This window comes from Salvelinus fontinalis, chromosome 36, assembly GCF_029448725.1.
Source record: "Salvelinus fontinalis isolate EN_2023a chromosome 36, ASM2944872v1, whole genome shotgun sequence".
Lineage (NCBI taxonomy): Eukaryota > Metazoa > Chordata > Actinopteri > Salmoniformes > Salmonidae > Salvelinus > Salvelinus fontinalis.
In genome coordinates this window covers 10,699,654-10,715,453 of record NC_074700.1, presented here as the reverse complement: position 1 = coordinate 10,715,453, position 15,800 = coordinate 10,699,654, and the positions used below count along the sequence as shown (strand labels likewise).

The 15,800-nt window shown below is 39.7% G+C and overlaps 1 protein-coding gene across 50 annotated transcripts in view; it reads right to left on the bottom strand.

Annotated features, from left to right (window-relative positions):
• Positions 1-10,975: 10,975 nt before the first annotated feature.
• LOC129835195 (receptor-type tyrosine-protein phosphatase delta-like) overlaps positions 10,976-15,800 on the bottom strand; it is a 678,254-nt gene continuing 673,429 nt past the window's right edge. For all 50 annotated transcript variants that reach the window (XM_055900635.1, XM_055900637.1, XM_055900636.1 and 47 more), the window contains one exon: positions 10,976-15,240. In XM_055900635.1, coding sequence (XP_055756610.1) covers positions 15,172-15,240 — 69 coding nt within the window. In that variant the 3' untranslated portion in view covers positions 10,976-15,171. The remainder of the gene's footprint in view (positions 15,241-15,800) is intronic.

The following is a 15,800-nucleotide window of genomic DNA, read 5'->3' as shown; positions in this document are numbered from 1 at the left end:
TCAAAGGGAATCACAGTGTATTGTACAAAGTTATCAGGCGTAACGAAAGCTGATATGTCCGAAGCTCGAAAGGTCAGAGGCACCTGCCAATAACCTTTTAACAAATCTAACTTACTAACGTAAGCAGCAGAGCCAATTCTATCAATGCAGTCATCTAATCGAGGTAGAGGAAAATAATCAGACTTTGCAAACTGCATTTACACGATGATAGTCCGTGCATAAGTGGGACGTACCGTCAGGCTTAGGAACAAGAATACATGGGGAACTCCAGGAGCTGTTACTGGGTTTTGCCATGTCATTCTGTAATAAATAAGCTACCTCCCTTTTCTCTGCATTAACCCGGTACGGATGCTGACTTATAGGAGCAGCGTTGCCCACATCCACATCATGTTCCAAGATGGACGTGCGACTTGGAACGTCCTGAAACACATTGAGAAAACGGTTTATCAATAGGATAAGGTCCTTAGTTTGATCGTTATCCAAATGTTCCATTTGAGAGGGTAACTTCTTCAGCATCTCTGAATTACATAGGCGTTCACACTGCTGTAACGTATGGTGTAACTCCAACCCGTCCTCCTTATCCTCCTCTAGGTCCCAGCCAGGCTTCAGCACCACTGCAGCCACACTGGAGACAGCGGGCTGGACCGGCTTACTTGAGGAGCTGTAAGAGTCTGGAGAGTCATGTACATAATATGCTTTTAGCATGTTAACATGACACACACGGGAAGAACGCCTTCGATCTGGGGTCTTTATCACATAATTGGTGTCACCTTTTTGACATTCAATCACCTTCTCAGGGGTGACAGACAAAAGAATGTCATGTAATTGGGGAGCGATTTCGCAGTCCCCTGCCTTAGTTTTTACACCTGTAAAAACTTTCGGCCTTGCAGAAGGAATAGTCAGTGCATTTTCTTCTACCTCAACATTCTCAAAAATGGAATTAGCCAAATCCACCACATCTCCTAGCTTGCAAGATTGTGCCCTCGTTAACACACAAGCAGGAAAAACATGTGGAAATGCTTGAACCAATTTCTCATCTGCAATTCTGATTTCTGGGTTGTCTACTACCTCTAACACAGGAGTGACGTTACCACCAGCAATATCATCCCCTAGTAGCAATGTGACTCCTTTTACTGGCAGTGTAGACACTACACCAACACAGAAATGTCCTAATACCAAGTCTGACACTAAGTGGACCCAGTGTAGTGGTACAGGTATGGTCTTTGTCTCTATCCCCTGTAATATGACATGAGAGCCACAATATGTTTCAGGAGACCAGGGTAAAGGACCAGTAACGATTACTGACTTCGCCGCCCCGGTGTCTCATAAGATTTTAATGGGCTTTTGATCAGCTTGTTCTCCAGTTAACCTGTCTAGCCCCAGTGTTCCACTAGCGGAACTCCTCCCACATTCCACTGAAAAGGCAGAGCGCGAAATTCAAAAAATATTTTTTCGAAATATTTAACTTTCACACATTAACTTATGGCTGCAAGGGGCAGTATTGAGTAGCCAGTTAAATCGTGCCCATTTCAAACGGCCTCGTACTCTATTCTTGCTCGTACAAAATGCATATTATTATTATTGGATAGAAAACACTCTAGTTTCTAAAACCGTTTGAATTATTTCTGTGAGTGAAACAGAACTCATTCTGCAGCACATCTCCTGACCAGGAAGTGGAATGTCAGAAATCGATGCTCTGTTCAACTTCATGCCTATACATGCGCAATGAACGTAAGAGTCTACGTACACTTCATACACCTTCCCCTGGTTGTCAAGAGGCGGTGAGAGAAGAAATTTCGTGTCTATCTTGGTCTGAGGTGGAATTAAAGCTCTTTGTATGACGTGACCGTCCATTTCCTGTTTCTGGAGCGCGCGAAAGAGGACATGGATTTGCCTTCTGTTTAGCTGTCGTTATGGTCGACTAACATCTCCGGTTTAGATTTTATTTGATACATGTGACCATATCATCGTAAAGTATGTTTTTTCAATATAGTTTAATCAGATTATTGAAATTTTTTCGGGAGTTTTGCCGTGTTCCGTTCTCTGACTTTGTTGACGTTGGAGAGATCTGTGCCACTTGGCAAGTGCCCATGCTAAATGAAGAGGGAAATTTGCCGTTCCAGATCCAAACAACGACTGTTCTGGACAAAGGACACCTTGTCCAACATTCTGACGGAAGATCACCAAAAGTAAGAAACATTTTATGATGCTATTTCTAATATCTGTCGCGCATGTGAACTGGTCGTCGGCGCCCAAGTGTTTCTGGCTACTGTGGCTAAGCTAATATAACGCTACATTTTGTTTTCGCTGTAAAACATTTAATAAATCGGAAATAGTGTCTGGAATCACAAGATGCCTGTCTTTCAATTGCTGTACACTATGTATTTTTCAGAAATGTTTTATGATGAGTAATTAGGTATTTGACGTTGGTGTCTGTAAATATTATGGCTGCTTTCGGTGCAATTTCTGATTGTAGCTGAAATGTAAACTATGATTTATACCTGAAATATGCAAATTTTTCCAACAAAACATGCTATACAATAAATATGTTATCAGACTTTCATCTGATGAGGTTGTTTCTTGGTTAGTGGCTATTTATATCTTTATTTGGCCGAATTTGTGATAGCTACTGATGGAGTCAAAAACTGATGGAGTAATAAAAGTGGAGTCTTTTGCTAATGTGGTTAGCTAATAGATTTACATATTTTGTCTTCCCTGTAAAACATTTTAAAAATCGGACATGTTGGCTGGATTCACAAGATCTGTACCTTTCATATGCTGTATTGGACTTGTTAATGTGTGAAAGTTAAATATTAAAAAATATATATATTTTGAATTTCGCGCCCTGCACTTTGAGCTGGCTGTTGTCATAAATGTACCGACGTCGGGATTGCACGCCAAACAGGTTAACCAAAATACAGGGGGTGGTCCGCCCAGGTCTTACCTAGTGTGCCTAGACAGTGAATATACCACGGGTATATGTATGCCCGCGGGCCTCTTGCCTAAGCACTCCCTAGGTGCCTTCCCCTTCCCCTCTGGGAAAAATGAAACAGAATATCAAACAATACTCAAACAAACTAAGAACATCAAATAAGCTCTATCTGAGCAACAATCTCACACAGAACATACCAACTAATCCCAGCAACAACTAACACAATACATACCAACGACCAACATGCTATAACCCTCAGCATCAACCTCCTCTCTCAGCAATGATCTATATCACATTCAATCTCTCCTGCAATGATCTCAGCCTGCAATGATCTAAGAGTGCCTATGATCTCTCTCTTCTGAACAACAGAACACTGGCTTTTATAGCTTCAGAAGGCATTGGTAATTAGAGACAGCTGCGTTGTGACGAGGGGGCGGGGTCAGCTCTCCAATCATCAATTGAGGCCGACCAATCAGCTACTTGGGTAAAATCTCAGGAAGCCATCTCCTGAAACACACACACTCAAATACAAACTACAACACAGAAACTGGGGAACGTAACACACCACAAAAACCACAAAGACACACACACACAATGAGAAATTGAGATTATGTATGCTACTGATTGAACTCAGCCAGCAGCTCCTGAAGAGGAAAATCACCATGGTTGGCACAGTTAGAAAGAACAAGCCTGAGCTCCCCCCTGCATTCCTCGCAACAAGGGGGAGAGAGGCCTTCACATCAAAGTTTGCCTTCCTCACCACCCCCACTAGTTTCTTACCTCCCAAAAAGGAACAAGAATGTGGTCCTCCTTTGCACACTGCACAAAACGGCTGAGATCAGTGATCGTGAGGACAGGAAGCCAGCCATCATCCTGGACTACAACCACAACAAAAGAGGAGTAGAAAACCTGGACAAGGTGATTGGAACTTACAGCTGCAGGAGGCTGACTGCCCGCTGGCCCCTGGTCATCTATCATAACATCATTGATGTGTCCTCATGCAATGCCTTCATGATATGGAACAAGATCAACCCTACCTGGATGCCTGATAAGCGAAACAAGAGGAGGGTGTTCCTGGAGCAGCTGGGAAAGGCACTTATAACCCCACACATTCAAAGAAGGGAGCGCCTCCCCCACACAGTGGTCTCTGCAGCGCTTGTGGCAGCTGTTCAGGGGCTGAATCTTGTCCTGAATCACCCGAGGCTGTAGCTGGGGCAGGCAAAAGGAGGAGATGTCAATTCTGTCCCCCCCCCCCCCCCCCAAAGAAGGACTGTAAAACAAATACTATGTGCTGCACATGTGAGAAATACATCTGCAAAGACCATGCACACACACGTTCATACTGTCCTACATGTGCTAATTAGAGTTGATTGATTTATGTACTTTTTTGTTTTGTGTATATTATCTTATTTTATTCTTATTTATTGTTGTTGTTTATACACCTTGTCGGTGGGGGCAATGGTAAAAAAAATGGGAGAAGACTAGTATTCTGTAGTTGAATTCCTCATTGTACAGTATTTAAGAATATCTCTCTATGTTGCCAAAAAAGTTCAAGACTGTTATTGTTTCCCTTGAATAAAATGCACTCAAATCTACTTTCTGCACATTCCTGCTACTTTCTTAGTCTATACAAGTGCGATCTCTTGCTAAAAATTGTATGTTTACAACTATGCAGTACCTTTAGCAATAATAATAATAATAATAATAATAATAATAATAAACCTCTACTTTAGTAAAGAGAACAATTTTAACAGGTGTGTTGTAATAAAAACGAGTGGTGTCCACTAATTAAATGCAGTCTTTCTGCATTGTGAAGAGGGAAAACCCAGATATTCACAAAGTTTGTGAAGCAGGACAGGTTGTTTCTTCATAGAAAATTGATTTGGGGTTTAAAATTCGATTAAGCTCTGTTATTTTAGGGGTTTAGTGAAGGCAGGTCATTTTTTTACCCTTAGGACAAGGGGAGTATACATAATGTTAAGACTACACAACGGTTAATAGTATACGACAATTTGAAAATCAAGTATACTTTAAATGCCCGGATGTCATACTAACTGATCAATTAGATATGTGGATGTGCTACCGAAATCAACTAATAGCGGAAATCAATGCTATTGTTCATGATGCATTCTAAGTATGCAAAAATATAATGTTTTATGGTATGTGAATTTCTTAAAATCGAGAATGATTTAAATGCCAGGATGTTATCTTCTTCTGGCTGCAAGCCCGAGGCCGGCCACAATATGACAACAGCCAGCTCAAGTGCAGGGCACGAAATTCAAAATATATTTTTTTGAACTTTCACACATTAACAAGTCCAATACAGCAAATGAAAGGTACACATCTTGTGAATCCAGCCAACATGTCCGATTTTAAAAATGTTTTACAGCGAAAACAGCACGTATATTTATGTTAGCTCACCACCAAATACAAAAAAGGACAGACATTTTTCACAGCACAGGTAGCATGCACAAAGCCAACCTAACTAACCAAGAACCAAACAAACTAACCAAGAAACAACTTCATCAGATGACAGTCTTATAACATGTTATTAAATAAATCTATGTTTTGTTCGAAAAATGTGCATATTTCAGGTATAAATCATAGTTTACATTGCAGCTACAATCAGAAATTGCACCGAAAGCAGCCATAATAATTACAGACACCAACGTCAAATACCTAATTACTCATCATAAAACATTTCTGAAAAATACATAGTGTACAGCAAATGAAAGACAGAATCTTGTGATTCCAGCCAATATTTCCGATTTATTAAGTGTTTTACAGCGAAAACACAATATAGCGTTATATTAGCTTACCACAATAGCCAGAAACACAAGCCATTCCCCAGTAGCAAAGGTTAGCGATCGTAACAAACCAGCAAAAGATATATAATTTTTGACTAACCTTGATATGCTTCATCAGATGACAGTCCTATAACATCAGGTTATACATACACTTATGTTTTGTTCGAAAATGTGCATATTTAGAGCTGAAATCAGTGGTTATACATTGTGCTAACGTAGCTACTTTTTCCCACAACGTCCGGATATTTTTCTGACACTTTTTCTGACACACATATTCTGACCAAATAGCTATTCATAAACATAACTAAAAAATACATGTTGTATAGGAAATTATAGATACACTAGTTCTTAATGAAATCGCCGTGTTAGAATTCTAAAAATAACTTCATTACCACATCCAGTTTACGTTATAGCGAGAGAGTACCCAAACTCTGGGCACAAACGACTAGTTCACATGTACGACAGATATATGAAATAGCATCATAAAATATTTCCTACTTTTGCTGATCTTTCATCAGAATGTTGGACAAGGGTTCCTTTGTCAAGAACAATCGTTGTTTGGATTTAGAACGGCCTTTTTCCCTCTCGATTTAGCAAGCACACTTGCCAAGTGGCACGAATCTCTCCATGTCAACAAACGGAAGAGAACGGAACACGGCAAAACTCCCGAAAAAATGTCAATAATCTGATTAAACTATATTGAAAAAACATACTTTACGATGATATTGTCACATGTATCAAATAAAATCAAAGCCGGAGATATTAGTCGTCCATAACGGCAGCTTTTCAGAAGGCAATTCCAGGTCCATCCTCGCGCTTTCCAGAAAACAGGAAATGGGTGACACGTCATTCCAAGAGGATTTATTCCACTTCAGACCAAGATAAACACTCCATTTCTTCTCTCACTGCCTCTTGACATATAGGGGAAGGTGTATGACGTGCATGTATACTAATACGTATCATGCCCATTTATAGGCAGGACCTAGAACAGAGCCTCGATTTCAGACTTCCACTTCCTGGTCAGGAAGTTTGTGCCAAATGAGTTCTGTTTTACTCACAGATATAATTCAAACGGTTTTAGAAACTAGAGAGTGTTTTCTATCCAATAGTAATAATAATATGCATATTGTACGAGCAAGAATTGAGTACGAGGCCGTTTGAAATGGGCACCTTTTATCTGGCTACTCAATACTGCCCCTGCAGCCCAAACAGGTTAAACTCATTTCAGCTCTTCATCTAGTATAATTGAATGCACACTTTTCCACAATGCATTGGAAGAGGTGTGCTGCGAGGCCCTAGTTGTCTGCATGTAGCCAAACAACAAAACTAGGCTAATTAATAGGGAAGATGCCGAATAGCGAAGCTTCTGCGGTGGTGTTCAAATGTAGGCTAAGTAGTTCAAATGATCACAAGTAGCCTATTGCATCGTATGCTACATCTTTGAAAAATGTGTAGTCTTTTTTTACCCAAAGTGAATGACTGTTTTCTCATTGAAAAGTGATTCTTGTTCTCTTGGCCATCTTTTGATTTCTGAATGTGTCTGCACCAGGGACTCGGGATGTGGCTGCGTTATTGATGTTATGTTAATCAGGCCTTTTGATTTGAACACATGGATTGTTTTAGTTTTGTAGGCATGGCTATCTATTGAAATATTTAATTTATGGATCAAGCCTTAGCAGTCATGCTGATCTCATTCCCACTGATCAGTGCTTTAGTTTATTATGTTGCTGTCCAGGGGTTCTGAATTTCTGATGCACCCGACTGTCCACGCTTTTCTGTGCAATAGCCTTTTGATTTGAAACATTTGAAAAGATTTGGTGTGTCCTAGGCTATTTGATTTCATTTATACTGTATATGTTACAGCACTTTTGTTTCACTAATAAATATGTTGAAATGGAACCAAATTATCTATTTCGGTCTTCAGTCCTTTTTAAATAGGACAGATGGGCTATATCAACTACGGTATAGGATGAATGTTATAGTCTGTCTATAACCAGCCTGAGTAGGCCTATATTGCCATTTCTATTCTATTCCGAGTTTAGAGATCAAATTGGAAATGAGCATTTATCAGGCTGGTTAATCCGATGCATGTCTGTTGAATTTGGAAAAATCCACCCGCACTCGGCCCCGCCCCATCTACTCAGACATTTAGGAGCCGCTATTGCGTTGTGGCCGTGGCATACTGCACACTTTTTACTAAACGGTACGTGCTAAATAGTATGTGAAGATGAATACATTTTTTTGCAGTTTAAGTATATAGTACGCTACCAGTATAGGTATTCGGACAAGGCCTTTGTTTTTCCATTGGAATTTGGTTGTAATTTTAGATGGTTGAAAGCATAGTGATAACACATTGGGAAACTTCTTGCTGTTCTTTCTGAGTGGGTGAATGAAGGTTGACATCTCATTGATCAACATCTCAAACAAATATTGCCCGAATTGAAATGATGCGGTGTGCCCAGTGAGTTGCACCCACAGCCTTTTTCAGTGACAATACGTTTGTGGCGTCCGTCCTCCATTTACATACAGGTGTTTAGAGACACAGATAGCTAATTAGCACAGGTAGTCGACTCTGTCTTCCGTAAACAAGCGCTGTAACATAGAAATATGGCCATGTGGGAACCCTAACCCTACAAAAGGTGTGTAGTAATTTAACCTTTTTTTTTGAAAATAATTTATCGCTGATATGACAGATACGCTGCTTATGTTTCCAAAACTGTGCCGCAAGCGATGCGTGTTAACATTTAGAGCAAGTGTCAGGGCTCTTAACAAAACTCGCCCAACCAGAAGATACTACCGTCAATAGGTGCTAAAGGTAGTTAGCATCTATGAATGGGATAATATGTTCCTAGAGGAGATAGCATACTCAACAGGGTCCAGGGTGAGCTCACTCACACTGTAGTGGGTCAGCCCAAGCAGGTCATTGATGTTCAGGTGGTAACAAAGTAATAACATTCAAAAGGAAAACAAAAAGGCATACCAATTGAAAAGGATTCAACTACATGTGGGAAAACCCTGCTGGGTCGGGAGGCTGCTCAATCAGCCTTCTCAAATCAGCAATCACCAGTCAATCACACACACCTTCTACTTCGTCTTCTTCTTTGGTATTGGGTTTTTAGGTGCATACACCGCCACCTACTGTAGTGGAGTGTGAGGCCAGTCATGGCCTACCTACATAAACTTCTTGTAATACAAAATTGTGAAAAAGGAAAATTACCCTGCCGACTATTAGCCCTCATTAAAAAACCCACCACCCCATTCCACTATTTAACCGTATCTAATGCTACACCAGGCCAATAGTCTTGGAGGACAGAACACTCCGACTCAACACCCCCTGCAAATCTTCTGCCGTAAAACCTCGCAATCCCAAGTACTTCTCCGAAGCTGCCACCAAGACCTCTATTTTCGGTGACTTAGGTTCCATTTCCGCGATACAGTTGACAACCATGGCTATGAATGCTAAGAAACACACCTTACTGAATCACATATTATTCCCATCCATCTCTATTGGTCTCTGCGTACTCACAGGAATCATCTCAGGATCCCTCACCCTCATATCTTCCTCTACCACACTCATCACTGATTCAGCATACAACACTTTCTGTACTACTCTGACCCTGACAACGTTAACCTGCCTTTATCTCACCGGAGACCTCTTTCCTCCAGCCCCATGAACACCCCCACAGCTAACACACAAAACTTGCTCCACCGAAACTACACATTCCTTTGTCTCATGCCCTTCTGCACACTTCTCACATCTAGGAATCTCCCTCCTACAAACTGCTGCAACATGACCATAACTTCACCACACTCTCCACCAGGCCTGCGTCGCACCAAACAACTGGCGTCACATTCACAAGGAATCTTCTATTTCAACAGATCCTCCTCAACACATAATGCTACCTCTGTTATCACTCCTTTCAAAGGCGCCTTTCTCTGAAGAGCAAAGCAAGTCACAGTTCTTGTTCCTAGTCGTGTGGTCCGAAGCACCCGCTCCCTCTGGACAGAAGAAACACAAAAAATCATCACTAATCCACTTCAAGTTACTTACACCACCTCAACAGTCCCCAACCTCTTCTCCACCCAACCTGACACCACATATGGATCAGCCAAAATACAAAGATCCACTCTCTCCACAAATCTCACTCACACTGGGACAGAATCATCCTAGTCATCATCGGGCCGAGGCTCGAACTCTGCGGTCCATCTCGGAGCTACTGGAGCATGTATCCCTCTTTTGCACCTGACGCCAACCTTCCTCACCACACTGCTTCCCTCTACACTCAGTGGTCACCACTGCACCTGCCATCGCATTTAATTCATCCTCACTCTCGTCATGTTCAATTTCCTTTTGTAGCTCTTCCAAAAGTTCTGTGAAATCCTCCACTCCATATTTACTCATAAGATGTTCCACTTTCCTCCTTTTTGTCCTGTCTACCATCTTAAACTAACAAAGTAATTTGGTTCACACCACTCCATCACTCACACCTGTGCGCAAGCACTACTTGTTAATCCACTCAGAGTATCTGCTAAAGCTGCTGCTGCCCCTAGGGGTGGGAAATGAACTCTAGTGGAAATGAGATGTCCAGCTATAGCCTAACTCTATCCCTATATCTATTACTAACAATACAGGCAATTCTCAGCTGGCATGACATGATAACGCAACTTATGAAACCTGAGGGTCATTCAGTTCGGAACGGTTTGTTCTGAATGACACGTACCTCCAAAACGTTCTTGAACAGACTTCGAGGTACGTTTGCTCACATTTGGTGGGTGTGGCGAGGTGGGGCTTGACGCAATGAGTGACGTATTTAAAAGGTAGTGGGCATGCTGACAGCGTTCCCCAACCTCCCTATTTTCAATTGGTTGTTCAGTACAGCACCGTTAGCATTCAATTGAACGTTCCAGACTGTAAAAATGTACTGAACGCAGCCCTGGCCATCACATGCTTGGTATAGTGTGTCTAGGATTAGAATTTAAATTGTCTCTCTTGTTCCTTCCCTCCAAATTCCAACAGTGGTCATTGGTAGATGTACAGTTGAGGCCCAGGTTTCAGCTGATGTGTCAATGACAGAGTTAATTGCACTATGAAAATCCATTATGGCATGATGAGGCCCCATTTTTCTTTTGGCAGGAGAACTATGGATTTCATTAATGACACTGCCAGCAAGAGGCAAAATGGCCTCATCAGTCTTTCAAAGTCAATTTGAAATGGAGGGAAAAAAGTAAGACCATGGTGCATAACACAGACATTGTTTAATAGAATTCATTTATAACAAATGGAACTTGTGTCAGCAAATAACTGATTTTCATACAGACTTATCTCGCCACCAATGTAACCTAAGTAAGAAAATAAAAAGCACTCCTTTCATTCAGAAAAAAAACAGTTTACGCTTACAACTAACCAGAGGTAATTGTATGATTCTTTTAACAAGCCATTTTTTTGTTTACAATTTCATTAATTAATTTCAGTCTATGCATCCAGACGAGCGATAGATAGAGAGCAGAGAGAACACAACGTTTATTTCTGTAATGACACTCCAAGCTTGAATGGCGAAGCCACGTTAGTTAATAACAGATGGTTGGGACAAATTTAGGAAAGTCGTCTTCTGTAGTAATCATGGCACCAGAATGGATGCTCTTTTTGCCACAAACTTTCTTTTTTGTCTTTTTCAAAGTTGATACCTTTTTTGTGTTATTTACATACACACAACGTGAACGTTGAAGGAGATTCTTACAGATGGGTTCAAGTAATATATTATTGGGTTCAGAATCAATAGGGCAGTGCATAGTACAAAGAGATATAGAAAGTGCAATTCTTCCTACTGGGCCTGCTGCGGCCATTTTGCAATGTTTCACCATGCATAATGGAAATCAAAAGATCAAGATAGGAAAACAAAATGAATGTTGTGGATCAATTAATGTACAAAGACTGCTGAACTAGGTACATAAAATGTGGCATTGAGGTTAAATAATAAAAGCACTTTTATACTGTTTTATTATATATACACACACTACCGTTCAAAAGTTTAGACATTTAGAAATGTCCTTGTTTTTGAAAGAAAAGCACATTTTTTGTCCATTAAAAATAACATCAAATCGATCAGAAATACAGTGTAGACATTGTTAATGTTGTAAATTACTTTTGTAGCTGGAAACGGCTGATGTTTAATGGAATATCTACATAGGTGTACAGAGGCCCATTATCAGCAACCATCACTCTTGTATTCCAATGGGACATTGTGTTAGCTAATCCAAGTTTATAATTTTAAAAGACTAATTGATCATTAGAAAAACCCTTTTGCAATTATGTTAGCACAGCTGAAAACCGTTGTCCTGATTAAAGAAGCAATAAAACTGGCCTTCTTAAGACAATTTGAGTATCTGGAGCATCAGCATTTGTGGGTTCGATTACAGGCTCAAAATTGTCAGAAACGAAGACCTTTCTTCTGAAACTCGTCAGTCTATTCTTGTTCTGAGAAATGAAGGCTATTCCATGCGAGAAATTGACAAGAAACTGAAGATCTCGTACAACGCTGTGTACTACTCCCTTCACAGAACAGCGCAAACTGGCTCTAACCAGAATAGAAAGAGGCGAGGGAGGTCCCCGGTGCACAACAGAGCAAGAGGACAAGTACGTTAAAATGTCTAGTTTGAGAAACAGACACCTCACAAGTCCTCAACTGGCAGCTTCATTAAATATTACCCGCAAAACACCAGTCTTCTCTGTCCAGTGTCTGTGTTCTTTTGCCCAGTTTAATCTTTTCTTTTTATTGGCCAGTCTGAAATATGCTTTTTTCTTTGCAACTCTGCCTAGAAGGCATCCCGGATGCCTCTTCACTGTTGACGTTGGTTAGAGCCAGTCAATTTGATGTTATTTTAATGGACAAAAAATGTGCTTTTCTTTCAAAAACAAGGACATTTCAAAGTGACCCTAAACTTTTGAACGGTCGTGCATATATATATAGATATACTGTATATAAATAAAGCAACTGATCCAAAAAATTAAACAATTTAGCTACGTGAAATAAAAAGGGAAAGAAAGCACCTGGAATGCACATCCACAAAGCCATCAAAGAGGGTCAAATGAAAGAGGGGTCCAAAATATGTTGTGTCCTCCACCCCGAAAAACGTAGAAGTCCTCCACGATAGCAGACGGAACACACATTTAAGGATTGTCAGAGTTGTAACACTAACCTGTTCCAATAGTTTGTATCTTTCCGCAACTGTTTATAACTGCAAATAAATGTATCAGTTGAATACTTTCAAGCCTAAGGCATAGTGAAGGGATCCTTTGGCTGAGTGTCTATACACTTCGTCTATACAAGGAGTGTCAAACATGCGGCACTATTTGAACAGTCAGGAAAGCTCATTGACTCTGCAAATTTTCTGATGATCTTTCCCATGGTCTTTGTTGACAACAGGCATTTGGCATTGACTCATTAATAGTCCTAATAAAGTGAATAGTCCTAGTTTGTTGCAAATGCACATCGACTTTCTGCGAAGGTATCAGTGAATGGAATGGGAGTCTTCGATGTTTTATTCTTTTTACTAAGCCACAATAAGGCAACAGAAAATGAAAATAGGGCCTTGCCATGTACGTATTTGCATATATAATTTCATATTATGTGACAAATGAATACTTAAGGTAAAAATGTAATATACAGTTAGTTATATGTTCTATATGCACGGACTTCTCAAAGAATACAATAATGTGTTAAATGAAGGTTATAAAAAACAGGTATAAATATAAGGCACTCTAAATGCTAAATGAAAACATGTTACGCCGTTGAGCGTTTGAACACCTCAAGATGAAAGTTACATCTATGTACCTTGCCCTATTGTATGGAGCAATGACTTAGTCTAAGGGACCCCCTGCTCTGCTATGGAACTACAGACTGTATGAGCGTATCTATATACACTGGTGATACGTGACGTTCCCAACAAGCCTCACCACGGGAACAACAATGCCATGATGTCTAACAAAGTATCCAGATGAACCCTATCTATAATACACCTATTTATTGCACAAGAAAATATGCACTGAATCAGAATGCGTTTTTGTCCTACTGATGTGCATTCCAGTGAAAAATATCTTAATTTCCCCCAAAGTATAGAAATCTCATTGTAGAAGCTTTCATATACAATCCTTTCGTTTCATATATAGCCATAAATTATGTACTTTATTTCAATATACATATGTTATAGGTTATGCAAATGTATTATTCATATATAATGTATATATCTGTCATCTTATATAACATAAATATGTATATATCATTTCATGTATTTTATCCATCAGGTGCTCATCTTTTACCATCATTCTAACATGGAAGAACTAAGATAATCGGTAGCAGCAACTTCATACTTTGCTCATCCCTGTTGATTCCACAAAGCCCCAGATTATTACATGGGTGTAAGTAGGTTATTGTGTATGTGATCATGGACAAATAAGACAAAACGAAAAAACTAAACTAAAAACCCTGTAACAAAGTCAACATTTGGTAGTGTGAATACAGGACTGCACAAAGTGCGAAAAACAATAATAAAAAAAAATTAGCAAGAATACCGAAAAGAGCGAAGACTTTCTCTGCATGACGGTGCATACATTAGAACAGTTCTACAGCTTTAAAAAATACAACTCGAAAGGAAAAACTGAACGATTACGCAAGGACTTTGTTTGATTCACTTTGTCGAGTGATACGTTTTGTTAAAAAAAGGAAATCAAATTTCACATGGTTCAAAATTAAGCACATATCAATCAGCTGTATAGTAAAAAAAGAAATCAATAGGTTTTATTTGTTTCATATATCTTTAAACATTCCCCCTTCCCCCCAATTGTTTAAATGATGAACGTTGTGACCGGAAACGGGGTATATTATTAATTATTACTTTAGCTGTGTCCTGTTTTTCATATTGGACCAAGCACTGGTGTCTTCTTTTTTGATGGGTAGTTGTCTCTGTGTAGTTTGATTGTGGAACAGAAATGTCTCTTTACAATGTGCATCGAGTTTTAAGCCATTCTCTGTGCCTCCATTTGCCTCTCCTATGGTTCGTAATATGATGCATTACTTGTCGATGTAATAGTACGTTCTGTTATTTTTTTGTTTATGTTTCTTTCAGTTATTTGAACCCAAGATGAATCCTTGAAGCAACAGAAGAATAAAAAATATTCCATAAGATGCTTCAACAGTCAGGATTCCCTCTCTCTTTCCCACGTCAGGGTGAGTTCCATGGGTTTTGGGAAACACTTGGTCCTCCAGGAATCATCGTTATAAATTTTTTGACATTTTTGTGTCTCACATCCAACACTTAATTGAGTCTTTAGCTAGGAGTTAAGAAGTACTTTCTCAAACAGGAAATTATGGCTCAGAAGAGAGGCTCGCTGGGGTTGTCCAAGGGCCTTCTGCTTTTCCTCCGGGACAGGGACTCTTACGTAGCATAGTGGTCAAAGCTCCCAAGGTATTCCAAGCCAGCTCTGTAACAGAACTGGTATTGATCCTGAGGAGAAAGGAGAGAAAGAAAATGTGACATTAGTTCAAACTGTTCATCACTATTTTCCAACCAGGTACTATTTATTTTTCTGTCTGCCTAGTGCTCTTTTCTTTTTTGTCTCTCTTTAGTTTCACTGGCCTCTATCATTTTCTTTTTCTCTGTCTGCAACTGTCACATTTTGATTTGCTGCTGCTCTGAAATTTGATAAATAAGCTTAGAAAACACTTACTTGACTCACCACAGAGTAGAAGATTCCTGCTTTTAAAGGAAAATCCCACCCCAAAACTATATTTTGGTATTTGTTTCATTAGTCCATTGTTGACATCGTCCCATTTTATTTGCTTGTCGGGAATCAAGTTTTCAACATATGTAACTTTCAAAATACAGAAATCATCCCATATAATGCTGTGTTTTGCTACCTGCCTAATAGTTAACAATACAGTGCCTTCGGAAAGCATTCAGACCCCTTGACTTTCTCCACATTTTGTTATGTTACAGCCTTATTATAAAATTGATTAAATTAAATAGAAACTCAGCAATCTACACATAATACCCCATAATGAGAA